General features: G+C 41.3%; 1 protein-coding gene across 9 annotated transcripts in view; it reads left to right on the top strand.

The window, feature by feature from the left end:
* Positions 1 to 662: 662 nt before the first annotated feature.
* Positions 663 to 27,449, top strand: part of Dnaaf11 (dynein axonemal assembly factor 11) — a 104,500-nt gene continuing 77,713 nt past the window's right edge. For 5 of the 9 annotated variants that reach the window (XR_013103313.1, XR_013103314.1, XM_076911422.1 and 2 more), the window contains exons 1-4: positions 663 to 780; positions 7,964 to 8,131; positions 13,944 to 14,021; positions 24,251 to 24,423. Coding sequence is in view for 7 of the 9 variants with exons in the window: in XM_076911422.1 (XP_076767537.1) it covers positions 771 to 780; positions 7,964 to 8,131; positions 13,944 to 14,021; positions 24,251 to 24,423 (429 nt within the window). In the remaining 2 variants the exon portion in view is untranslated. Of the gene's footprint in view, positions 781 to 2,699; positions 2,801 to 7,963; positions 8,132 to 13,943; positions 14,022 to 16,980; positions 17,089 to 24,250; positions 24,424 to 27,449 lie in introns of all 9 variants that reach the window. The other 4 variants (XM_076911420.1, XM_076911418.1, XM_076911419.1 and 1 more) reach the window with 2 other exon arrangements.

Here is a 27,449-nt window from a genome sequence, read left to right as displayed (position 1 = left end):
ACACTCCTATGTGTTGCAATTAAAAGGGTAATGTGTGTGTGAGGGGAGGGTGGGACAGAATAATTGGGTAGTGTGTTTAAAAAATATAATTGTAGGAAGTGAGTGAATGTAGAGGTATGATTTAAAAGGCAATAATTAAACGGCAACAACTAATCTATAATGAGCCTACTTTAAAAAAATAGTCCTAAGTTCTTAAACAATAGTTTAAAAAGAAAAACAAAATCAAAAGTCTTTCAGTTCAGACATATTATTTAAGTTCCATAAAGTTTTGTTTGTTTGTGTTCAGCTTATTATTTGTCTTATAGATACGGGGATGGATGCTAAAGATGTTTACGATCACAACTCTAGTAAATAGAGTGGGAGTCAAATCAAATCTGTGGCTTTTCACAAGTCAAATAAAATTGAGGATAAGTTGAAACCAGGCAGAAAACATGCCCAGGGAAAGACCCCATTAGGAAGTAAGAGCTCTACATTCTTTGATCTGGGCCGGTAACTCATTTAGTGAAAGAATAGCTCTCCAAGGAAAGCCACAGGTGGGGACAGGGAACAGGATTAGGTCACAAACAGTGGAGCTGGCTGCTGCTATTCTTACTGCCTCTCTTCCGGAAGTCAGGAAACCCAACGCCACCTGACCTCCTGCGGCTGCCTTAGAATCCCCGTTGCCATGACTCCCGGATTGCGTCCCCACGCTCTCAGAGGCACAGCTGTGAGAGCTGAGGGGAATCCTGCTGGTCTCCTTGTTTCCCTGACCAGAGATCCAGAAAAGCGCCATGGGCCGAAGTAAGCGACCCTCACCCTCGGTGGGCTTATCACCCTCTCCCCATTGCCAGCCAGTTCCCCCTCCTCCCACCGCAAGGCCAACCCTCAGGTGCCTCAGCTGCTCCAGGCTCTCTGACATCTGCCCAGTATCCCTAAGATCCCCTAGAGAACCCTTAGGTCCTTTTGGGTCTGCTTAAGACCCCTGAAGTCCCACCATGACTTCTCATCCTATAGGTTCCCTTAAATCCTTTCAGGAGTTCTTGGGTCCCTTCAAGTCCCTTAAGTCTCATCAGGTCTCTTCAGGTCCCCTCAGGTTCCTTATGTCCTCTCAAGTGCCTGCTATGTTCTCCACTTGCCACTGTCTAGCAGCTAGCCAGTCTGTAAAGTGGGTTCCAGGGAGAAAGGGGGTTCAGGAAGACCTAGTGGCTTAGCCTTAGCACATGACTGGGTTAGGCTGTGAAGTCCTGGGTCATGCCTTCTGTGTGCCACCACCTCACTGAATAAGATTCTGCTGCCTAATGGAGGACGACAATTTCAGAGCCATGGTTTGATACACACCCTTCTCTAGAGCCATCCTAAGAGCTCTATGGCTTTGCTCTGGAACCCCAACTTTTCAACCTCAGATTTCTCACTTCCACAGCAAGGTTTTATTCTATAGACTTTGTAAATGTAAAAGTGTTCATCTAAAACTATTACAAGAGTCCTCAAAGCGAGGGGATGAGCAGGTATTTTTAGATTCGACTGAATCATTCCTGTTATCAAGAAATTTTTGATGCCTACAAATGGCATTTGCATGCAGTTATCATTGTTAAAGTGTCAACGTCTGTGTGTATGGTATATATGTATGTATGTGTGTGCGCATGTGTATGTGCAAATTCACATTTGCACACACATGGAGTCTGGAGTTTGGCATCTGATGTCTCCCTCCATTGGTTTCCACATTATTTTCTTTAAATAAGGATCTCCCATTTGAAATAGAGCTCATCTATTCTGTAAAACTGACTGATCAATAAGTTAGAGGGCCCGTCTCTGCCTTTCCAGTGCTAGGATTACAGACACATCACATCTGTGGGTGCTGGTGATCTAGACTCATGCCCTCATACACTACCAGCTGAGTCGTCCTCTCATCCTCCATAATTACTAGTTTTAGTCAAGAGACTGTGTTTGGGGCTAGGACACAGTTCAGTGGTAGAGCACTTGGAAGTCTCAAAGAAAAAGAAGAGGAGGAAAGAGGGAAGGAGGAAGGAAGGAAGGGGTGCTGGAGAGTTGACTGAAAGAATGTAAGATGATGAACGTAGATAATGAATGAGAGTAAGATGGTGGGGTTTCTTTCTGCCCTGGGAATCTGCAAGAGGTCACCTTTACGAACGTTCTGTTGAGAAGCTAGAGTTTTCATCAGGTACCTAACTAGCCAGGTAGACTGGTGGAAGAGAGTGACATAAATGAAGTCCAGAAAGTAGGATAAAAGGACACCTTCACAAGTGTTTGGTTCAGATATTCTCTATGTATTTTTTTTTTTCTATCTCAACAATGGTTCCAATCAGGGAACAATGACCAACTGATCCATTTTTACCGGAGGTGACGCAGAGCTGAGAACCACCTAGGCAAGTATCTGATCCCAGGAACCAAGACAGAATGGAAGATTTGAGAGTTGTTCTTAGACATACTCTTCTCTGTGTGATGATTCATTTTTGTTAGCTTAATGCAAGCTAGAGTCCTCTGAGAAAACAGAATCTCAATTAAGGAGTTGTGTTTATCTGATTGGTCTACAGGCAAGTCTGTGAGGATATTTTCTTGATTAATGTTTGATGTGGAAAGGCCTAGCCCACTGTGGATGATATCGCCTGTAGTCAGGGAGTTTTGAGTTGTACAAGAAAGCAAACTGAGCAGGCATGGAGAGCAAGACTGCAAGCATCATTCCACCATGGCTTCTGTTTCAGTTTCCACCTCAAGATTCCCGCATCAAGCTCCTGTTCTGATTTCTCCCAGTGACAGATCATGATGTGGGAGTTATAAGATGAAATAACCCTTTCCTCTTCAGGTTAGTTTTGGTTGTGGTGTTTAATCACAGCAACAAAACCAAATTTGGACACCCCTGACCTGTGAGTTTCCATGGCTCCTCTTGTCTACATACTGCATCTTTCTTAGGAACACTGATTTCAGACATGTGCTATTTCATTTGAGTTCTGGGGATTCTAGTTCACATCCTCATGTTTCCATATCATGTGCTTTACCCACTAAGCCGTCCACTCAGGCTGCATAACGTCATTTTGCAGATACATGTTAAAGATCTAAGAGGCGCAGTCTGCCTAATTAGTATTAATTCAACCTTGGAATTCCTCCCCCGCTTTAATGAGGTAAGTATGTTAGAGCTGTCAATATCCTTCACTGTTCCCTCTTCCCTGCCGGTATGCAAGGATCAGTGAGGACCTCCTTCCAGTAGGACATTTTTAAGTTCCATCGGAGGTTTCTGTTTTGTTACTTGTGGTTTTCTGAATTTCTGAATGAGAAAGCAGAAGCAGCACCTCATGTGGCATGGTCTCTGTACTATCCGATACATGTTACAGCACCATAGCTCTTGAAAGCATTGCATGGTGAGGTTTTCAATGCTACTGAGGAATTTTTAGGTCCTAGAATGATCTCATGTAAACACAGTATTATATTTCTGGTGTAGGGCTTTCTGAAGGTGGGTAGAGTCGCTTGGAGATAAAGAATGCCTGGTTAAAACTAGGTGGTGTGGTTGGCTGTGGTGTCACATGCCTTTAATTCCAGCACTTGGGAAGCAGGGGCAAACAGGCCGAGAGGCGGAGAGGCAGAGGCACAGAGATCTCTGTAAATTCAATGCCAGCATGGTCTACAAAACAAGTTCCAGGACAGCCAGGAAAACTACACAGAGAAACTCTGTCTCAAAACAAAACAAAACTGAAAACAAACAGAAACCCACCACCAACAACAACAATAACAAAAATCCACGTGGTGTGTTTTGAGCACTGGCGAGTTAACATCATATTCCTGTCTTTGTAAATTCTTATGGCTTTCCACTTAGTACTATTTGCACTTTTTAAACTTTTTACCTTTGCTCATCAATATCAAACCATTTGCACATGGAAAAAAATCTCGGTGGAATGTAAAATTGCAAAATTCCTTCCCATTTAAAAGTGCAAAACGCTATCTTCTCCATTCACCACGTAAAAACTCTTGACGTCTCTTCTCAGGGGCTGAATCTAGGTTTTACACTAATGTTTGCTCTTACAGGTAAGGCAGTATTATGTAACAGTTTCCTGGGAGCCCTAAGACAGTATGCCATGTAGCAGGTGGCCTGTTAGAAACCTGTCCAGTCTTTTGACTGGCTTGATCCTGTGCAGGAGGTCACAGCTGCTGTAGGTTGATGAGCACAACAACCTATCATGTGCAGAAGTCGACATTTTACAGCTTTCCAGGCCATCCACCAGCTGCAGCTCTTACAGTCTGTCTGCCCCCTCCTCTGTGATGTGTCCTAAGCCTTGGATGCCCCACTAGATGGCCCCACCCCCGTGCATATGAGTGTAGCACTAATTAGATGCAGGGTGTTTATTAAGGACAAAATAAGAGGGCGTTAAGTTTCAAGGAATGTAGAGTAGTGCTACTGGGAAGACTTAGAGGTAGTGCTGGATGGGTATAATCAAAATACATTATAAAATGTATGAAATTCCCAACGAATACATTAAAATGTTAGTTTTTAAAAACAGTTCAGAAAATGGTCACTAGGAACTTTTATAGAATCACTTCTCCCTTTGTAATTCTACACTTTAAATTTTTCTCCTAACTGTATACAGTAGTTCCTTCTCAGAAACATTTTTGTTCTGATCATAACTATGAGGATCTTCCTCTCTGTGTGACCGGTTTCCATGGTAAAAGAGTTTACTTCATCCTGCTATCATTTAAACTGATAGCAGTTCTTACCATGTTAACTCTTGCGCATAGGAAATAAGGATAAACATAATTCCTTCCTAATGTCTATCCACAATGCTAAAAGGGAAAATTTGACAATCATATCCTAACAACCTGCTTTACTTATATAATAGCACAATGATATGACTTTCTTATATCTTGGGAGATGCAGCAAGAGAAGAATTTTTTTTTTGGTGCCAGTATTCCATCCTCTCAGCCTTCGGGGCTGGAAAAAGGAAAGAAGAATTTGAGGCAGCAGAGCTGGAGGAGGTAGTGAGACTGTTAGCAGCCAGGTTACCTGAGTGGGCTGTGTAGGTGCTCATGGATCAAGTGATACTTAAGATGCTGCCAGGATTATCATGCACACATTTGACTTGACCATGGGTAGCAACTATCAGTGTTCATGTATGCACATGAAAAGTTGGGTTATATATTCATGTATACATTATGCAAAGCCTCAATCAGAATTTGGAGACGAGATAAGTAACGACTCACCAAGCTATAAACCAACCTGTTAAATAAAGTACAAGTTCTGCCCCTGAGAAGTATACTTTCGTACAACCCAAAGGGTACATTTAATATAACTTTTCAGACTCCTTGGGTGTCTTTGCTGGAGTATAGAGGCTCAGGGAGAGCTGGTCCTCTGGCTCACTTCTCATTTCTCTTTCTTTCCTGTCTGCATCCCTGATTCTTTCTTCATGCTGTGCTCACTCTAGCCTATATATCTAAGTCATCCATGTATCAAGCAATCAGGTGTTCCTTGAAAACTGTGAGTATCAGGGATGCAAACCCTGTGTGTAATGATCTCAGGAAGTGGCTAGTGAGAAGATGATATGGGATTACTTGGGTAACAGATGTTATTGTTCCATCTCTAGGCATGGTCTAAAGAAATGACATAATTTCTGGATGTGGACGTTTTCTTGGTTCATGGACTCCAGGCCTAATACTAGCACACCCTAAACAACCTATTTCCTTCTGCGGGTTTCTGGGTCACAGATACACCATTAGGCACTTGAGAGTCAGTGTTACGCTTCATGCACAGTGTTGTAACCTCTCTACCTGAATTCCCCATGTTCTGCTAAGGAAGTGTCATCTCGGGCCACACTCCCTTCTCCCATTGGAAGGTGCAGAGTGTTCAGCACACTGCAAACAAGAAGTCAAGTTCATATGTGTTTTTATCTTTTTAAAAAGACAAAAAAAAATCTGTCTTTTGGAATATAGCATGGAGATGTGCCAGCTGATAGCGCCATGGGGAACTTGTCTAAGCTGGATAAGACTACATATTTAGGAGCCTGTTGAATGTCCAGGGGCTCCTACTTGTTCCTGTAGAAGGTAGTGTCACATAGTCATGAAGAATAAGTGCTCTGCTAAATTCAATTGCCTCTTTCTAGAACTTGGTGAAATTTCTTTCACTTTCCAATAGTATAAAACCTCGGTATACTATGGGATATCACACAAAGAATATTTTAATGTCATATATATATATATATATATATATATATATATATATATATAAAACTTGGTTAGTTACTCTCAGTCCAAACTTTTTTTTACATACAAAAGGCAAAGGTGTCTAGGAAGGTGGGATGAATGGAGTCCATTGTCCCATTTCAGAAACAAGGACAAGCCAACAGATGTTTCAATGTTGTAAGAGATTCTGTTCGCCTGTAGCTGTTGAAGTTAAGTCCTGATTCTGCCTCCCAACTCTGTGCTCTTAGAAATAAGACTCAGACTCAAATTCTATTTACAAATACTTTGGTCATATAGTTAGGCTCTACTCTGACTAGATCATAACTGAAGATACTCATTTATTTTAAGTGACATTTTGCCATGTGGCTAGTTACCCATGCTCAGGTACCATGTTTTCATGCTTCTGTCTCCTCACCTCTTTTTTGGCTCCTCTCCCTACCTTCTCTCCTAGAATTCTTTCTCCCATCAGCCCAGATGAAGCATAGTAAGTAATAACTCAGGGTTATTGATAGAAAGGTAGATTTTAATATCATAGAGGGTGGCTATCTGCCACGGTCTTAGGCTGTTTAAGGCTTATTGCAAATAATAAAAGTTGTGTGTCTTTTATCCAGGACTAGGCATCTCCTAATAGCAAAAGGGCTCCACATATTTCACAAACTTCCATTTGTTTTCCTTGGGCAGTAAAACTTTTAATAGTTGAAGTTGTACATCTCAACATGTGGCAGAGGTATTAATCCCTGAAGCAGACCCCTATTGAATGCTTGCAAGGATAAGCATTATGTCCCTGTGACATAATGAAGGTGTTATCCCTTCCAGCTCACTCAGACACTAGCATTGGATAGCTGGAGTGAAGAACTTGTCTTTTGGTATGTTTTGATATGTTTGACAAGGCAGTCACTTCTCATAAAGCATTCCACCATTTTAGATACGTTTAATCTTATCTGGATTTATTTGTTTGCACCTCTGTAGTTCATAGCTTCACTTAAATATTTATGACAAAACATCCTGTGTGAACAACAGCCTACTCAGATGCATCAACCCTTTGTGGTTTAGTGTGAAAATGAGAATCTACTGGTATTTACCTATTATAAGATTAAAAAGTTGGTGGATGGATGCAACTATATTACAATTGAAAACTTTGTAGTTTTTCATGTGTATACAACAGATCAAGTTTCCAAGCAAATGATAGGTTTTATTTAGCTTACTCATTTGTCACTTCAAAGGAAATCATCTTAATTAGGTTACTATGTGTGATATTTTTGCTCTTCTTTTAAGTAGTTATCCGGGATCTTGGTTGGTCTTTTCTTTATCTGAAGTTCTAAATGAGTAATTACTGGTTAAGTGATGAATGGCCTTTCTTACTGGATGGTGGAAGAAATTTTTATGTCCTGTCCTTTATCAGTGAGAATATGATCCAGTTGCTCTCTCTGTCTTAGGTCCATTAGTGGATCTTATCCAGTTTGGTCTGATGCCATCAGGAGAGGCTATATTCATGTTCTTACAGCTGTCAGCTGTCAATTACTCCTCCATCTATGCAGCAAAACTGACACAGATATTAAACATGCAAAGACAAATGAGACTGAAGGCTTTACTGTGTCTCTTTTTTTGCCTCAAATCATGACTCTGCACAGACCCCATGAGGTAGGCAGGAAGCAGGGTTTGTCTAATCTCTCTCTGTCTGAGAACTGCTTGGGCCTGAAGAATCAACACTTGGCTGTAAAAAACCTCCAGCATGTTAATAACATAATAACCCGATACAGAACAATGGGAATGGGAATATAATATGCGGCAACATTTCTTTCAGTCACAGAAGATCTTATTAGACGGAATGCTGAGCACAATGACTGTGTCATTTTTTCCCTGGAGGAGCTTTCCTTGCATCAGCAAGAAATAGAAAGGCTAGAACACATTGACAAATGGTGCCGGGACTTAAAAATTCTCTATCTTCAAAATAACCTCATTGGAAAAATTGGTAAGTCTCATTCATTTTTTTCCTCATGACTTTTTTTTTTTTTTTTAAACATTTGAGCAGGAGACCTTTGGAAAAAAACAACTGAATAAAAAGGCAACAGGGAAAGAGACATAACCACCTCTTAGTAGCTGTTTGCAGATTATTCCCCAGGCCACCCTGTGTGTAGTTGGCCCTGGCATCCAGAGGGGTGTTTTTTTATGAAATTGGAAGCAGAGTTAAGTGTGAGGTGCACATAATCTCCTACCAGTTTTCAAAGTGGGAAGATATGAGTCATGCATTTTCCACAGCTATACATCTCTCTGCAAAACTGGAAAGATCACATCAGGATTTAAAAGTCCTTGTCATATATGTATACTAATATTTTTTTTTGGTTTAAAAAATCACAGATGCCCAAACTTGTAAGCAACCAAGATATCCTTCAGACAACTATGCTCCATACATGAAATGGAGTGTTATTCACAGCTTAAAAGAAATGGCTACTGAGGCATGAAAACACAGAGAGGAATCCTCAATATATATAGCTGAGAGCAACAATATGCAGAAGTTAAGCCTACATGAGTCGAACTTATATTATGGAAAAGGCAAAAGTATAAAAACTGCAAAACGATCAGTGCTTTCCAGGAGCGAGTAGTCATGAACAATAGTCAGAGCATGTAGGGTAATGTGGGTACATGTTTGTTTGACAAGATACACAGAATGTATATAATACCAGTATCAGTGGCTCTCAACCAGTGAGTTGTGACCTCTCTGGTAAATCTCTCATCTCCAAAAATACTTACATTATTATTCATGACAGTAGCAAAATTACTGTCATAAAGTAGCAACAAAAAATTTTATGGTTGAGGGGGTTACAACACAAGAAACTGTATTAAAGGGTAGTAGCATTAGGAAGGCTGAGTAACACTGACCAAGAATGAATGTGTAGATGATGCTATGTAAAAGTAGACTTATCAGTTTTGATGAGTCTACCAGTTTCGGATAAGATATTAATAGCATTGGGGACCAGCAATTGGGGTTGTGCAGGAAAAGAATGAGGTATTTAAGAGCTGTAAGTTCTGGTCAGTTTATCCATGAAGTCTGCTCTGAAAAGTATGTATTTTAAATGTCTGTCAGATTACCACAGACTATGTTAGCCAGTTATGCCATAGTGTTGAGTACAAGGTATTATTATCAGTTTGGTACATTAAAATGATTTTAGTTTGCAAAGGAATTGACAGGTAAGTGCAGAAGTCATGGGGAAAAAATCAAACTATTAGTATTGTAACTGATGATCTTAGTTCCTTTTCTATTACTGTGAAGAGATACCATGCCCAGAGCAACTAATAGAAGGAAGAGTTCATTGGGAGCTGGTTTACAGTTTCAGAGGGTTCATGACCATCATGGTGATGTCATAAGGACATGGTATGTAAGCTGAAAACGTACATGTTGAGACAATAACTATAAGGCCAAGAGAGATATACAGGTAAAGGCATGGACTCTTGAAGTCTTGATGTCTATTCCCAATGACACAGCTTCTTCATCAAGGCCACACCTCCACCAAGGCCACACCTCTTTATCCTTCTACTCTTCCCAAACAGTCTCACCAACTGAGGACCAACCATTCAAACATATGAGTTAATGGGGACCATTCTTATTCAAACCATTACACTGATAAAGCTTTTAGCAGAATGTAATACACACTATTAAGTAGATAGACCTGCTAATACTACCCCTCAGAATAAATCTGTTACTGAGTAAGCTGAGCAGCCACAGGTTTCCCCTGCCCAAGTAGGTTCATATTTTATGGCAGAAGGGAGCTAGATCACATGTTCTCTGGCAGGAATGTCCTAGAAGAAAGGAAGGAAGGAAGGAAGGAAGGAAGGAAGGAAGGAAGGAAGGAAGGAAGGAAGGAACTGTGTATGCCTAGTTTCTTCTCCCAATTTTCCCACTGGATAAATTGATCTTTTCCTGTCCCCTGCATTTCTCCTTGCCCTAACAACAGTTAAGAGGCAGACAATGGGTGATTAAAATGGGGTCCTGCCATAAGGGAACAAATGGAGAACCACTTCTTCTTAAAGCAACTCTGCCTTAGTTGTAAAAGCACGCATGGGCTCCGGCATCAGGTACACTTGTCTGTGAACCCTTCCTTTGCCCCTTATTTGTGATCTGTGTGAAAATAAGCAAGTCAATTAAGCTGACCAAGACTGAGTTGGTTTGTTTATAAACCAGTGCTAACAGCACTTATTGTAACAAGGGGTGCAGGATGGCATATGATTGTTTGAGGACTATTGAGCTTAAAATGTGTGAAATGTTTAGTGATGAAAGCTGCCAAGCTATGTATGCCATTACATAACCCAGGCTGTCCTGGCTAGCCAACCAAAGCCAGAGGAAGAGGAGAAAAGTGAATAATCTTGGAGGACTAGATGGAATGAGTTGAGATAGAGAGAGTGCCCCCTCTGGGGTCCAGGAGTCAGTGTTGAGGTAATAGTTAACTTTTCAGGGATGTGGAGAAGTTCTTAACAGGAGGCACTTAGCCATGGCTGGAGACATTTTGGTTATGATAGATGTGTGTGCGTGTGTGCATGTCTTACCCCAGCAGAAGCCAGGAATACCACTGCAGGACAAGAATTATCCAGCTCAAAATGGTAACATTACCAAGGCGGAGAAAACCTGGTAGCATGCCGTGGAGAATTGAAAATTTGCTAGAAGATTATAAAAAGCCCAGATTTGCATCATTTGGAGAAGATTTAGTAAAACGATGTATTTCCTTAGATAAATATTATTGGTATCTTTTGCTTTACCAGAAACTGGAAACTCTGGCACACTGTTCAATTAAAAAGGCGGGTAGATAAAAACCACCAGCTTTTATTCATGGGCACTTTGCAAAACGGTGCTAATTGTACAGATTTCAAAAGAGTTCCCGAAATTTTAATCTCCACAGCTGGGTCCATCACAATTACTAATTAGCAGCATAGTATTTCAGGCCTTTTCAGGGCTGTGAGAAAGCTTAAATTTTTGCTTCCGAAGTATTCTTAAATTAAACACTCTTTTAAATTCTAATAATGGGATTTTTCAATGCTGCTCCACCCATAGGCATTTAGGCATGTGTTTAGCAAGTGAAAGTACTTCTCTAGGATCCACACATGCTGTCCTACCATTGAGGTGGAAGTTTGCAAAGCAACTGCCTTTCCTAGAGCTCCCTGGCTCACTCAGTGGGACAGATGGGCTGTGGGAGGAAGGCTCTGCTCAGCAATGAAGCAAGTGTGAGCTAAGGACCATCTGGGGTCCCACCAGAGTACAGAGCCTGGGGGTGGGGTAGCCACCAGTGATCTGCTCTCCCAACATCTCTCTTGTGGGCATTGTAAAGATGGGGTGGTGCAGGCATTGATATACAAGCCTCCTTCACCTGAATAGAGATTTGATCAACCAGAAGTCTCTGTGGGCCTGCTCATGGCATTTGGGGACATTGGCTGCCACAGTGGTTTGGGCTTGAGCTCTCAAACTTCTTACAGGCTGCTAAAAAGGGCACTTAGAGAATCTTTGCCCATCTTCTGACCAGTTTGCTCCCTGTCTTTTGGGGATTTAGCTGAGGAAATTCCATTTGTACAACTCTTGTATTGATTTCCACTGGGTGATTCCAGCATTTGAGGGCTGCGCAAATAACAAAGGTAGGAAGAAGAGTTCTTTGCAAGCCAAGTATCCCACTGTGGGTGGGCAATTTTAAGAGGAATGATATTTTTGTTCCGGATGTAGATGGGACACTCTGCCTTTCCTGATCACTGGCACACAGAAACCTCCAAGTGTGATGATGACTGAGTGCTCCGCTGTCATCGCAGAGCCTTTTGTTAGCATTAGTACCACTTGAGTAGTTTAATCACTAAGAGAAGCTTAATTCATTCTCAGATTCTGATTTTAAAAATGAGTAGACTCAAGGCACTGAGAACTAACTATTGTTCTCATATATATACACATATATAATATATATTATATATATATATAATTTAATTTTAAATGAACTCTGAATAGTGCTTAGTGCAATAATAGTAAGTCATGCTTGCTATTCATAATATCTCAGAGCATGCTGGGAGAGCAGCATTGCTTAGGTGAGACAGGGACAGGAATGCCATCTTTCTTTTTTGTCTCAAATCATTCTTTTAAGAGAAAGTATAATGATTTAGTGCACAGCTCTGGAATCTTCTGGCTCTACCATTTAATCTTGAACATGTGCATTAATTCTCTATATATTGGCATATGAATGTGTACACACACACACACATGCACACACACACTGAGAGAGAGAGAGAGAGAGAGAGAGAGAGAGAGAGAGAGAGAGAGAGAGAGAGAGGGAGAGGAAGGTTGTAAGATGGTTCAGTGGGTAAGATGCTTGCCTCTAAGCCTGATGACCTGGGATCAACCACCAGGATATACATGGTGGAAGGAGAGATCTGACTCCCACAAGTTGTCTTCTGATTTCCACACACATCCTGTGACACATTCATTCATACCCATACATTTGCACACAATACATAAATGTAATTAAATGGCTTTTAAAATGTAATATAGGTGAAATACCTAGAATATGGTATGGCAAATACAAAATAGTTAGCTGTGTCTTATTATCAACTATTTTAGAAACACTTCATTCAACAGTGATTCTTTGTCTAGCTCATATTTGTTTTGTCTGAATGGCCTTTCAGATTTATTTACAAAACCATAATTCATGACAGGCTAATTTTAGCTTTAAGTAAAGTAAAGCTCATTTCTTATGGCTTGCCTGTAAAAAAAAAAAAAAAAAAAAAAAAAAAAAAACTTATTATCTGTCCAATCATAGATCCAATCATAGATCGAGATAAAGTAGACTCCAAGGGCAGTGGGTCCCTTTTCTTTGATCCACCACCACAGACTAAACTTTACAGCTGGTTCCTTTATGACCAAGCAGGGTGACTAATGTGGACAACAGTTGTAACCTTGTTATCCTCTTGTAGTAAAAAGAGATACACAGTCCCAAAGCAGTGAGCATGGAGCTTTTGCCTGACTTTGACTACTTGGGGTGTGTGTCTTTTTCTTTAGCACATGGCTGCCAGGAAATGCTGCAGGCTGGTTGGCTTAAGGCTATGTTCTGCTGTCTTCAAAACTGAGCAGGAGTTATTGAGTACTGTACACTGGCCAGCTTGCCTAAACATAGCCCAGTGGTGTTGGAGATGGATAGGGACATGTGCAGCCATTAGTACTCTTAAGAAGAAGGGAGGAAGAGATGAAAGTTCTGCAGGCCACCTAGTGTCTCTTGTATAGGCGTTCTGTCTAGTTTTATGTCAACTTGACACAAGTTAGAGATGTTTGGGAAGAGGGAAACTCAATTGAGAAAATTTCCCCCACCAGATTGGCCTGTGGGCAAAATTGTGGTACATCTTCTCGACTGATGAATGATGTGGGAGGGCCTAGATCACTGCGTGTGGCACCTTCCCTGGGCTGGGCGTCCTGGGTGGTGTAAGATATCAAGCTAAGCAAGCCGTGTGGAACAGCGCAATAAGCATTCCTTTTATGATTCCTCAGCTCCTGCTTGCAGCTTCATGCTTTGAGAGTCTCTTCTGCCTTGATTTTCTTCAGTTCTGCATTGTTATCAGGTAGTGTAAGAAGAGACAAACCCTTTCCTCCCCAAGTTGCTTTGCGTCAAGGTGATTTATCACAGCAGTGGAAGGTACATCTAAGACAGTAAAGATGGGAAAAGCTACGAGCCATGCGTAATCCTTTGCCTCTGTGTATCATTTTCATGACGAGTTATAAAATAATATTCTCTCTTGAAGGCCAATTAATTGTATTATTTGGGTTTCAGAAAATGTTAGCAAGCTGAAGAAACTTGAATATCTGAACTTAGCATTAAACAACATTGAAAGAATTGAAAACTTGGAAGGTAAGAATTTTCCTGTTTTTCATGGAGTAAATAAAAACTTGAAAGTAGCTTTATAAAATAGTATAGATACAAAAAGTATACTTTATACTTTACACAAATCTTGGTCATCTAGTTCTTATAAAACTTCAAACAGTAAAGCCAGAAATATGGTTCACCCTTTCCTAGCTTGGTCTCCTTACCAGAAGTAGCTGCAGTTGACATCTTGAATATGTTGCATGTTTCTCTTTAGTTTTGCCTCATATCCATCAGATTAAATTGTATATATCATCCTTAACATGTTTTAACATGTGGTGTGTGTGTGTGTGTGTGTGTGTGTGTGTGATAGAGACAGAGTGAGAGTGAGAGAGAGAGAGAGAGAGAGTGAGAGAGATAGAGAGAGAGAGAGAGTGTGGGTGAGAGAGAGAGAGAGAGAGAGAGAGAGAGAGAGAGAGAGAGAGAGAGAGAGAGAGTTGATGTCAGACAACTTGCAGGAGTTGGTTCTCTCCTTCCATATTATTAGTTCAGGGGAATCTAACTCATGTTTGGCAGCAGCTGCTGACCTCTCTCTCTAATCCTTATGAATAATATTTTGAAAATTAATTTCTTCCTGGAAATCACCTCAATATCTTGCTATGCAAGAATAGGGACTGGAGGCTGCATAATGTCGTAAATACAGGGAGATGAGCCAAACATTTGTCTGCAGATGGACATTTGAGGATTCCGGTGCTTTGCTAAAATAAACTGGCAACAGCGTGCCCTTCTTCAGCGGCTCTGTGCATTTTCTGTCTGCCTCCCTGCCTGAGTTTTATTTAGACTTTAAATTCCTAGGCTTCAGTATGCAGATTTTGGAATATCCTGCCAATTTCTCTTTCTTTTGAAAGATTGTATCAGCTTCTCTTTGCACCTGTTGGTCCACGTGAGTGTCATTTCTATATGGCTTTGAAAATGCCTCCCCGACGCTGAGATGCACTGGAACGCTGTGCCGCTCGCTCGGCACTGCTTTTGGCTCTTTTATTTGTATTGATCTCGGCTATGCTTATGGAATGTTGATATTTCTTCTTAGGTGAATTCTAAGATGTTTCCTATCTTTTAGCCAGTTTTTTTGATTGATTTGCCGTTTTGGAAAGTATACTCTTATACATTCTGGATACTAAGCCATTGTCATGTGGTTCAGATATTTTCTTTTGATACCCCACTTTTCCGTGTATTTCAGTTTTGGTATTAGTATGCAGACATTTTGTACTTTAATGAACTATACTATCATCAGTCTCTTCTCGTGTGGTTCCTAACTACAGTGTTTTGGGGGTGTGTGTTAAGTTCTACATTCAACATCTTAATTTTTCACACATATACACTTAATTTTTCAACACAATACGAATGAAGCAGCAGTGAGTGTGGTTTCCTGGTCTGACTTCTTCCTTTAAGGCTGTTTCCCAGTCTCTCCACACCACAGCATGTCTCAGCACGTCACTTCCTTTCATGGGTAAATAACACTCCACACCATAGAGACACCACGTCTTGTGCTCCTTGGCTGATAGACAGATGGAATGAATGCTTCACCTTTTTAGCTATTAAGAAGTTTTTGCTGATGGCTCAGTGGGTCAAAGTACTTGCCCTCAAACAGAAGGACTCAAGTTTGGATTTCTAACACCTACTATATTTAATTTTTAAATTACGTTATTTATTTACATTCCACCCATTGCTCCCCAGTTTCCCTCCCACAGTTCATCATCCCATTCCTCCTCCCTCTGACCTCCAAAAGGGTGCTCCCTCGAACCAGGCCTCCCCCTTCCCTGGGGTCTCAAGTCTCTTGATGATTAAGTGCGTCTTCTCCACTGAGGCTAGATCAGGCAGACCTCTGCTATATATATGCCAGGGGCCTCAGGCCGGTCCATGTATGCTCCTGGTTGGTGGCTCAGTCTCTGGGAGCTCCCTGGGGTCTGGGTAAGTTGAGACTGTTGGCCTTACTATGGGGTTGTCATTCCCTTCAGGTTCTTCAATCCTTTCCATAGTTCAACCATAGGGGTCCCCGACTTCAATCTAGTGATTAGGTGTAAATATCTGCATCTGATTCGGTTAGCTTGGTAGAGCCTCTCAGAGGACAGCTATACCAGGCTCCTGTCTGTAAGCACATACATCGGTAATAATGTCAGGCCTTGGTGTCCCCCACCATGAGATGGATCCCATGTTGAGCCAGTCACTGGACTGCCCTTCCCTCAGAGTCTCTTCTCTATTTTTGTCCCTGCAGTTCTTTTAGGCAAAAACAATTCTGGGTCAGAAATTTTGACTGTGGGTTGGTAACTTAATTCCTACACTTGAGGACCTGTCTATCTACTGAAGATGGAGTTTTTGATTTCCCTCTCCCCAATGTTGTGCATTTTGGCTAAGGTCACCCCATTTAGTGCTGCGAGTTTCTCTCCTCTCAGGTCTCTGGTACTTTCCAGAGGGTCCCCCCACCTCCCATCCCTTGAGGCTGCTTATTTCCATCCATTCTCCTGCCCCTATGGGCTTCTCTTCTGCCCTCCCCATCCTTGATCCTATCCCCTCTTTCCCCTCCCCCTCTAAGTCACATCCTGGGAATTAAAATTTGTATCTTGTTTTTAGGTCACTCTCAATCCAATTAATGCTAAGTTCATTTCAATAGTAGACAAAACCTTGCTATTGTATTCATGGTGCTGTCTTTCCCTTTTGCTGTAGTCACCACAAACCACATCTTTATATAGTACTTACCCATTAGTACAGATTTATAATGACTGATTTTATAGTCATTTAAAAGTAAGCTAGGAGGGGAAAAGTAGAAACTAAATGAGTTTACATGCCTTTCCCACTTACTAATGTAGTTACTTCTATTGAGGAGCCTTTTAGTATTTGAATTTGAAGAGGGTAGAGAACATGTTTTTAAGGATCAGGTCACTATCATGAACATGTGTGTTTTAATGAATTCAACTTTTTGCTGCCTTGTCTTCTGCTGGGCTGCCAGCATCACTGCAGATACATTTTTCTACCTCTGAATATCCATCTCTTCAGGATGTCACTGACTTTGGCCTCACAAGGCCCAAACATGGACATTTGGGTCCTTGCTTCTTTGGTAGGTGTTTGGGAAGGAGGGAGGGAGGGAGGGAGGGAGGGAGGGAGGGAGGGAGGGAGGGAGAGATTCTTTGGTGTGGCTCTTTTCACTTGGCACAATGATAGTGCTGGTCCACACTGCTGGTCCACACTGCCTGGCTTGTCCTGTCCGTGCTTCCCCGCTGCCCACCCTGTGTGGTAACAGGCTTTGTATTAGGACTGAGTATCTGGAATGATACCTGAGTAGCCACCCAGTGGCTTATAGCCCTGGAATTAGCCACTGTGACTGCAAAGGCCCTACCCACAACAGCTGACAGGATGATTCTGATATCTTCATATGAATTTGAGCTACTCTCCCGTGTCTTCATTTCAACCCCAAAGATACCATTTAATGTGTTTTTGTATAGTAGATCTTCTGTTGACAAAAATCTCAGTTTTTTATTAACTTGTAAAAAAATATTTTGAAGGGTAGTTTCCCAGATAAAGAATTCTTGACATTTTTTTCTTTCTCTCATCTTCCTTTTCATCCTCCTTTTTAATTTTTGGATATCCTTTCTTTCCTTAATGTCTTTCTTTCTCTAATCATTTCTATCTCATTTTCATAACCCCCATATCTGTTAATTAGATGTGGTTATACTCATTGGAGTTTCCATGCCTCCTAAGCTGCATATCTGTTTAAACCAGTCTGTCTTTTCATTCTGCAGTCTGAGACATCTCACCAGCTTTAAATTCCAGAATAATTACTTTAATTCTTTCTCATTCTAGAATTCATTTCATTTTCAATTAACTCTTTGATTTGACCACAATTTCCACCTTCTCACTCACCCCTGTATTGATCGCTGCTTTTCTGTGGTGCAAATGTTGTTGGGTGGATGAAATATCTAACATTTTTTTGATGTAGTTAGAACTCTGATTTTAATCTCTTCCATTCTCTGAATGCTTTCTCTTGATCGCCACTCTCTATTCGATGCTATTTTATTTAGGTAGTAGTTGCATGTCCCACAGTAAACACAGACTCTGGTGTGTCCAGTGGCTGCTGTGGGCTTGCAGTTGTGAGGTTGTTTCCCTAGCCAACCTCTCCTCTGTGGGGCAGGGCTGCCTGCCCTGTGAGTGGGTGAAGCACGTTGACTGGCAGTCCTGCTGCAGAGTGAGGGGCGTGGAGCAGAGGCAGGCAAGCTGCTCTGCCACCCAACTGCCATCTGTCAATAGCTAAAACTGGGAGGAGTTCACTTGGGACACAGGGGTTCTAGTCTCTTTGCCTCCCCATGCAGAAAGAATAATCTCAGTTACGTACCAACAGCCATAAATACACGTTATTCCTTTTGGATTTCTATCCTCGAAATCTGAAAAATTGCCAGCATCAGAACTCCAAATCCAGGATCAGTACTGAGATTCAGGGCTCTATCACTGTCTGCCTGTTTTAGAAGAGTACTCAGTCACTACTGTTGTACATGACAGCTCTGTCACTGTTAGCTTGTGGTCAAATAGAATGACAACATTTACTCAGCATGTATGTTCATGGTAATACATTTTAATGTAATTGTCAGAAAGTTAATGGCAACCTTCACTGTTTTGTGCTATCCAGGGCTTGTTTTTGTTGCTGGACCTGGGACTTCCCTTTTAACTGACATTCTGTTCATTCACCACTAGAGGGCAACATCGTTGCTATTGTGTTTTGAACAGTCACAGCAATGTCCTACCAGTCTTTGACTGTACAGGCAGATGCTCCCTTCTGTACTGTGCCTCCCAGCCCTAATGGGGAGGAACTGGGCACAGGCTAGTCAAGATTAGAAGTGTGTAGGGGGACGGTAAAGAGAAAAGGGACTTTTTTCTCTCCTTTCTTTTTTTCTTTCTTTTCTGTTTTCTGGGATGCATGTACTTTTGGTTTGAAAGCTAGATGTGAGAGAAGAGGAAGATGGATGGATGATTCAGTCCATCTGCTACAGTGAAAATGTTAAAAATGGAACGATGCCCTTTCCCCACTCTATCTTCTTTTCCTAGATGGCAAAGAAGAGGAGGAGGAGGAGGAGAAAGGGGGGAAGAGGAGGAGGAAGGGAAAAGCAAAACAAAGAAACCTGTCTTCGTATTGCTTCCCCATCTTCTCTGTTCTCCATTTAGGATTCACCAGGATAGAATGAAGTCCCTGATGCTCCTCTCCTGGAACCATCCTGCCCTTACCTGGGAGGAAAGGGAGGGCACTAAGTGTTTGTGAGGCCTGGGTCAGTAGATGGTCTTTTTCAATATAGAAGGCAAAGGGTGGAGAAGAGAATGCTTGCCTTGGCAGAGAATACGCGGTCAAGTTTGGCCACCTAGGGACATGTCATCTATGACATGGAAAACATGGTTTAATTTTTTACATTTAGGCCAAGTCTAAGCAAAGTGAAAACTTTTTTATAACTATTATGAACACATGGACAGTCCTGAGACCTTCATTCATAAAACCCCAAACCATGGCATTTTCCTCTTGCTGGAATCTTGGAAATCAGCCTTTTCTTACATGAAAGATAAAGAACACTAAATGTTTTCCCAAGCCTCTCAAGGTAAATGTAATATCAGTGTCAGCACAATACATGGTTCTCACCTCACAGGTAGCAAGAGATTGTTTATCCTGAACCAAGTAGGAGGTCCATGGTCTAGAAATAACCCAGAATGTTTTCCCCAGATCATGTGTTCATAGTGAAAGTGTACGTGACCTCTTATGTCACTGAATAAAGTCATGTATCAGAAGAGTTATGGGGACATGAGGTCTGTGGGTTATACAAAGCAGGGAGAAGCATGCTACAGGTTCTGATGCTGTCTGGTGGCCTTTGAGTTTCTAAAAGCTCATGATCTGCTAATTTCACACATTCTGAAGGTTCTGTCTGGTAGTTGAAAAGACACTGGATCAGACACAGAAGGTGAGTGCTAAATGGCTTTGAAGGGACTAGAGATAGCTGAGACCATAGGGTTTTGTGTTTACCATATTCCAGGTCTCCACAGTCACGACATTCTAATCAGTCAAGCAGCACCAATCAATACAAGTACATCTTTTCCCTGAGGAACTCAGTTTATAGTCATCCTGTTGGGCAAACATCACATCCTGTGCATTCAGAAGCCAGATTTGTTATGTCTCATGCACTGGGAATGCTTTTCCTTAGGATGCTATAGCATTGAGTCTGAGTGGGCAGGACAGCAGTCCTTGGGAAAGAGCTTGTCCCCCTGGGTGAGCAGGACTTCTTAAGATCACCTTGCACACCAGAACTCATAACATAATCAGCGAGTGTTCACGTCGACCGTGACTATTTACTTATACTCCCTTCTTGACCTTTGTCCCATTTTTTTTTCTATTAAAATTTAAAGCTCTGTCAGTACTGCAATGTTAGGCTTGGAATTGCCAGTTCTTTTCACTTGCTTCTTCCAGCACAGCCACATTTGATGAAACCCCCTCTCTCTGACACTCTCTGTTACCCATCTCATCTCTATTGTTTATGGATTAAGGGCCAATCAGACACTATTGATGCTGTCAGAGCTGGGATTTTGGTCTTAAACTCATATTAGTTTATGAAATGGAGTCTAGGTTAATTTTACATGACAGCTCACTTATTCATTGAGCCAATTTTAATCATACCCTTTCATGGGTGACTACCACGAACATATACAATTTAATACAGACATATGTAATATGTAGAAACAAATACACCGTTAAACCAAGATTATAGAATATTCATGTTTAAACTTAAAGATAAAACAAACCAAATGTATTGTCTTAAAAGTGAGTATTCTTTTCCACCATTGTGGATTCAACTTGAGTCCAGTGTAGGTCACTTCCAGCTTGGTGCTAACGAATGCTTTTATTTAGATAGATACTCAAATATGTTTGACATAAGAGCTTTACCATAGGAATGTTAACATGATGAAGGTGATGGTGATAATGATGATGGTGGTAGTGATGATGGTGATGAAGAGGATGGTGATGAAGATGATGGTGGTGATGATGATGAGGATACAAATGATGATATTTGTAAAGCAGCTAACACTAGCAGAGATTCCCATATGCCAGTTCATAAATGCTTTTCAGGAGACCAGATCTGAATTCAAGCCTCAATTCAGCCATTCAGGAGCTATGAGAACACTGGTAATCTCTTGCTTCATATACTTTAGAATTCCAATTCACTAATATTGTAAAGAAACAAACTAGACGAAGCTCCGTTTCTCAATAGACAATCCTGTCCCATGGTTTTGTAAGTCAGAATTTCAGGGCACATGACTGACGATTCCTCTCTTACTTCTACATCAGTCAAAACTCTGATAGGATAGTGGATCCTTGTAGTCAGAGTTTTCATCTGGCCTCTGAGTGTTCTAGTGTCCCAAGAAAAGGCCTTAATGTATGTTTTCTGCATCCCAACTGGAACATACTTTATTCATGTACAGTATATGCATTGGTGAGCATCCCAGTACTCAGGGAGACTCAGCATTACTCCATTATGGTTGCTGTCTATCAGTTAGATCAGGCCAGGCACATGGAGAGAGAGCAGGACTAGATGCTAGCTCCCAAGATGCAAGCAATATCATTGAGCCAAGTGTCACCATTAGTAATCTGACCTTAAATAGCAGTTACCACAATCTCTTTCTTATAGGCATAGTGTTGGGATTAGATACGACACTGCCATATAGGTAAAAAGCACATTTTCTGCTTGTAAAGCATTTTGATATCTTTTCACTGTTATATGTTATATTCATGTATGTCCTCATATATGCATGTAAGCCCATATTTTCATGGTGGTCAAAGGATGTCATCAAATACCCTCCTCTATTGATATTTATGGAAAAAGGCATTTTTATTAAATTTGGAGCTTACTCATTTTTAGCTAGACCAACTGGCCAGTAAGACCAAACAATCCACCTGTCTCCACTCTCCAGAACTATGGTTACAGGCATGCATTCATTGTGATGCCTAGCTTTGTATATGAATTTTGGGGATTCAAAATACAGGTCCCTCACATTATCTCCTCAGCCCTTTAATGTTTTCATTAAAATACATGAGTTATAAAAATAATTTTACTGTGGCATTTCAATATGTGTGCAAGCGTTTGTCTATGTGTGCCTGTGTGGAGGTAAAAGGTAAGCATGTAGTGTCTTCCTCCCTTCATTTCCCTCCTCTCACCTTCCCTCTACTTCCCTCTTTTCCTCTCCCCTTCCCTCTCCTTCCCTCTCCTTCCCCTTCCCCCCCCTTCCCTTTTCTTCCCTTCCCTTCTCATTTATCTCTCTTGCTATCTCTATATCCCTGTTTGAGGTGAGGTCTTGCATTGAATCAAGGACTTGCCATTTAAACTAGACTAACTGCTTAGTGAGATCCCAGGATCTACTCATTTTTACCCTATCTCCAGAAATGGGACCATAGTTGAGTACTATAGTGCCCAGATTTCATGTGTGTTCTGGGGATATGGATTCAGATACTCATGTCTCCTCATCCATGATTACCCACTTTCACACACTAAGCATGAAGCTAGTTTCATGTATGTGCCAACATATTTTATGACATGGATGTACTGGGTGTGACATCAGTCCAACAGTAACAGTCATCTGGTAGCTCTGAAAGATTCTGATCCCTTTCCTTGACTGACCCATTATTTCTAAAATTGTGTTTTCCTTAGTTTCCATCTGGCCAACTAACAAACTTCTCTGGTGTCCAACCTGCTCTGTCACCCACTATGCATCCTCTACCTCCATCATTCTCTTTATCCCTTCCCTCTCTTTCTTCCACCATTGCCTTCTTTTTTCACAAATATGTCTTAACCTTTTGCATTATGCTAAAGACTTTAATGTATGTAGTAGCAAATCAGTTTTAAACACAATTTCCCAGTGTCCAGGGAGCTCAGATAATACAGAAGATAAGTTATAAATATTCAATCACATTACAAGAAAATATCAGAAAGGACAAAAGTCATACAGAGAATTTAAACATTAGAGAATGTCTAAATGTCACAAAAAGAAGCAAAGGACAGTCAGTATCTAATTTGTCACTCTGCTTTATAGCTCCTGCATTTTCTATTTGAGTTAATAAGCAACTGATGGAACTATATTAAGAAGTCATGCGAACAACCTGTCTCTTATCATACTTTTATGTTGGTTTTAATATAGTCAGTAATGATCCTGCAGTTCCATTATTGCACGTTCATTGGATGATATTCAACTTTAATCAAGAACCTCACCTTCTGCATTTATCTGTTCATTATTTCTTATATCCACTGTTCAGTTTAATGTTCACATTGTTCCAAGTGTGGCCAGAACAGCTCTTCCAAACAGACCCCCATGTCCCCATGTGCTCTTGACAGTTTCTGAACACTTCCCTGCTTTGTGGCATGTCGAGGGGTTGAGTTCTCTCGGTCATGGATCTAGCTTTCCTCCTTTCTCCCTTTTATAGATTCGTGTTTTAGGTGGGTTTAGAAGATTACTTTAATATTTCACGTAAAAGTTAGCAAGAACCAAAATTACAGTGCTCATAGTTGAAATTACACAGATAGTAATTTATGAGAAAATTTGGGAGGAGGGGTGCCATTCTTATCAGTGATGTAGCCACTGATAAGCTGCCCTTGTAAATGACATCCCGCCCAGGACAAGTTGGAGTCAGGTACTGAGACCAAGGGAAGGTGAAGGGGAAAGGAAAACCATCATGTAATAATTGAGTTCCATTGTACAATTTTGAGAAATAGGATAAAACTTACCAACTGAAACAAGGTTGCAGAGCTATGAACCGAGCTAAGTCAAGTTCAGTTTGCTGACATGGCCACCAAAAAACAACAGAAAAATAGTATAATCGAAAGCACGGTGTATGGTGGAACTATAGAAGTTTGGAGAACTAAGTTTACATAGAGCCAGAATGCACTGGCCACCTAGATTTAATCTTCAGATACTGAAGGCTGTTGAGTTTGCCATGTCATCCTCACAAGCATCATTGAATCACAAGGAAAACAAGCCGTTACTGAACCAAGTCTATAGGGGCTGCCATGTTAATCAGGTTAGCCTTTCCCTAGTTCAGCAACAACTACAGAGAGTTCAGAAAAAGGCATATGTAGGTCCATCAAAGAAGTGCCTATTGTGTTCTGATATCAGAGTGTCTATTGAAGCTCTCAGGTACTGTACAAATTTATTACTAATGTCACCTTTTCCTCTTTTTTTTGTCTTCTTTTTTTCCTCCTCAACAGGATGTGAGTGGCTGACAAAACTTGACTTGACTGTAAATTTTATTGGAGAACTTAGCAGTGTTAAAACCCTGACACACAATATTCATCTGAAGGAGCTGTTCCTCATGGGTAACCCGTGTGCTGACTTCGAGGGCTACAGGCAGTTTGTGGTGGTGACCTTACAACAGTTAAAGGTATGCTCAGAGGAAAGGTGCAAAGGTGGGGCTAGGGAGGTGGAGATAGAAGGCAATACACAGAACAATGAGAAGAAACAACCACAGGAATTCCTGGTTTCCTCATGGAATTTGCTGCTTCAGACATTGGAATATTCTAGAGAGTAAAGTTACATTATTTGACTTCAAACCCTTTGATGTTGTTTTTGAAACTTTGACAAATCTTTAAAAGGTAAGTCATTGATCTCTCTGCTGTCTCATCAAAATGCTGAACATAACCATTTTCTGACCACTTGAGTCATCTTTTGAAGTACACCCTTCACTATTACTGATATTCATCACTGTGATCCCAGAACTTAAGAGGCAGAGAAGAAACAGGACTGTAGCAAGGCTAGTCTGGTCTACATGGTGAGTTCCAAGTCACCCAGGCCTATACAATGAGACCTGTCTCAAAACTGCAAAGATAGTCAGACAATCAAACCAAAGTAAATAGGTTGCCAGACCCCATCCTCAAGACTTCTGAGCTGGGTCTGAATGACATCGAGCATAAGATTTACATATCTAAAAAGCCCATGGGTGATGCTTCAGGACATTCACCTGAGGATTGATGTTCTGTTCTCTTCTGTTCTGTTCTGTTCTGTCCTGTTCTGTTCTAGTCTATGTCTAGCAAAAGCTTGTGTGTGTGTGTGTGTGTGTGTGTGTGTGTGTGTGTGTGTGTGTGAAAGCTAAAGAACAATTCCAGTGTCATCCTCAGGGATACCTTCCGCCACTCTTGAGGCAAGGTGTCTCATTAGCCTAGAGCTCACCAATTAAGCTAGACAAGCTGGTCAATGAAGCCCAGGGACCTTCCTGAGTCTGCTCCTCTTAATGCTGCGACTAATCATACCTGGCATTTTTTATGTGAACTCTAGGGATCAGATCTGTGTCTCTATGCTTGTGAGGAAAGCACCATACCAACTGAGCCAGCTACCCAGCGCTAGAGAATTTTGCTATGATCCCCTGAACTCAGACATTATAGATTTTTCTATGACTCACTTTGAGGAAAAAATTATAAGTCAGGGACAAGGGTTAAAACCAAATTGTATATCATAATAAGCTTGTATTTTGCCACCATATCCCCCAAATCTAATAATTTTAGGGCTATTATTATTTGGAATAATTTTAACCTAATATTTAGTAAAAAAAAAAAATATGATTCCAGCAATAAGAATAGTAAAGGGGTGAATATTAGTTTTCACACAAATCCAAAGTTCTTGGCCCATGTGTGGATCTAGGCTTCTGTAACAAGAATGCAGGAATACAGTGGTTTTGTGGCATCCATTGGCTTAGTTCTTAGAGGGTATTTGGTCCTTCATCTTCAGTGTCTTCTGTGGCTGAGAAATCACAGGCTGCTAAATTCTAGACCAGATATCTTATCATATAAAATTTCCTAGACTATGCAAATGAGTTGGATAATTGAACCTAGAATAAGAGGTAAATCATTTTAACACATGATCTAGATGGTAGATGGTCATCATTGCACAAGGTCTTCCTAGAAAATGAGTGGTGTGGAGCAGAACTTGATAGACATGGATCATACAGAACGAGGCTGTGAGTCATTTGCCTGAAGGAATCAGGGTTAGACTGGGAACCACATGATCACCACAGCTGGGCTTCTCCATGCTGCTGTGCCCGGGGCAGAGTTGTGAGATGTCACTATGTACTGAAAATGGCCACTAGTGGTGTAAGGTACTCTAGGAATGGGGTCATTGATGCCCCAGACCCACACAGAAGACAATGAAGCACATTAGAGACAGGACATTGGGGCTTACAGAATCGCCCTTTCTTAATTGTTTGGCCTGACACATCTGGCAAGTGGAACACAAGGGCCCTGTACTCCCTGTGACTGACTCTGAGCCTCCACTGTTCAACACACACACACACACACACACACACACACACACACACACACGTTTGCGTGCAAGCATCCATGCACACTGCCGCTGCTGCTCTGAATTAATGTAAACCATTGGATCACGTCTTTCAGGAGGCAGCCTTCATTTAGGTTTTACAGAATACCATCAGTACATGTGAAAAGTAATGGTGGTAAATGTGTTTGCTGATACTTAAGAATGAAGCAAACCACTTTGAAATCTTAGGTACTGTTCCACTGAGAGTCTGTAAGGTGTGTCTGAAAGGAACTGTGGCGGTAGTTTTTCTAGGATAACTGTGGAAAATGCACATTCTACCTGTGGCTTAAATCACATATTTATACCATAGCTTATCCCATAGCTCTGGAGAACAAATGGTTCCGGTGAAGTTGTAGAAAACTGGGCTGAGTTGGGTCCCTCTCAGTCCGTGAGGGAAAAGTCTAGGACTGTCTTCTGCCTAATAGGTTGAGCAGGGGCTGCCTGGCATTCTCTGACTCATACTCTCATTGCTCTGACCTATGCCCCAGTCTTCTCACAGTGTTCCTAGCCCTCTGTTCCTTCCTATGGCAATCTTCTTTGTAAGGACACCAGTTATATGATATTGCCACGGCACTCCAGTATGTTTTTTTTTTCCCCAAATGAATTACACCTACAATGTCCTTATGTCCTCCAAATAGTCAGATGTTGAGGTCCTGGCATTACAACTTCAACTCAGCCTCTTAAAACAGAGGCAGTACAAAGAGAAAAAAATCTGTTGCAAGAGCCAAGGTCTGCAGCATTCTAGTTAGTGTGTGCGCACTGACCTTGGTAGCACACAGCACAGTGCTACTAACAGTCCCATCTGTGAGCTGCAGGCTTTCTGGGATATTTTACTCATCTCTAGATAGATGTTGATTGTTCCTATAGAGGATCTCAATGAAGCCCTGAGACAAGCTCAGTTGCTTTTCTCTGCAGTGACCCATGCACAGTTATCATCAGTAAGCACAGACACACGCAGTTATCACTAGTAAGTATGGGCACATGCACAGTTACCAACAGTAAGTATGGACCCATGTACAGTTATCACTAAGCATGAATTTATGCACAGGAATCATCACTAAGCATGAACACACTGCTGTCCCAGATGCGGGGACCCTG

This window comes from Arvicanthis niloticus, chromosome 13, assembly GCF_011762505.2.
Source record: "Arvicanthis niloticus isolate mArvNil1 chromosome 13, mArvNil1.pat.X, whole genome shotgun sequence".
Classification (NCBI taxonomy): domain Eukaryota; kingdom Metazoa; phylum Chordata; class Mammalia; order Rodentia; family Muridae; genus Arvicanthis; species Arvicanthis niloticus.
Note: the sequence above shows the minus strand (reverse complement) of the source record. Positions and strands in the feature narration are given on the sequence as shown.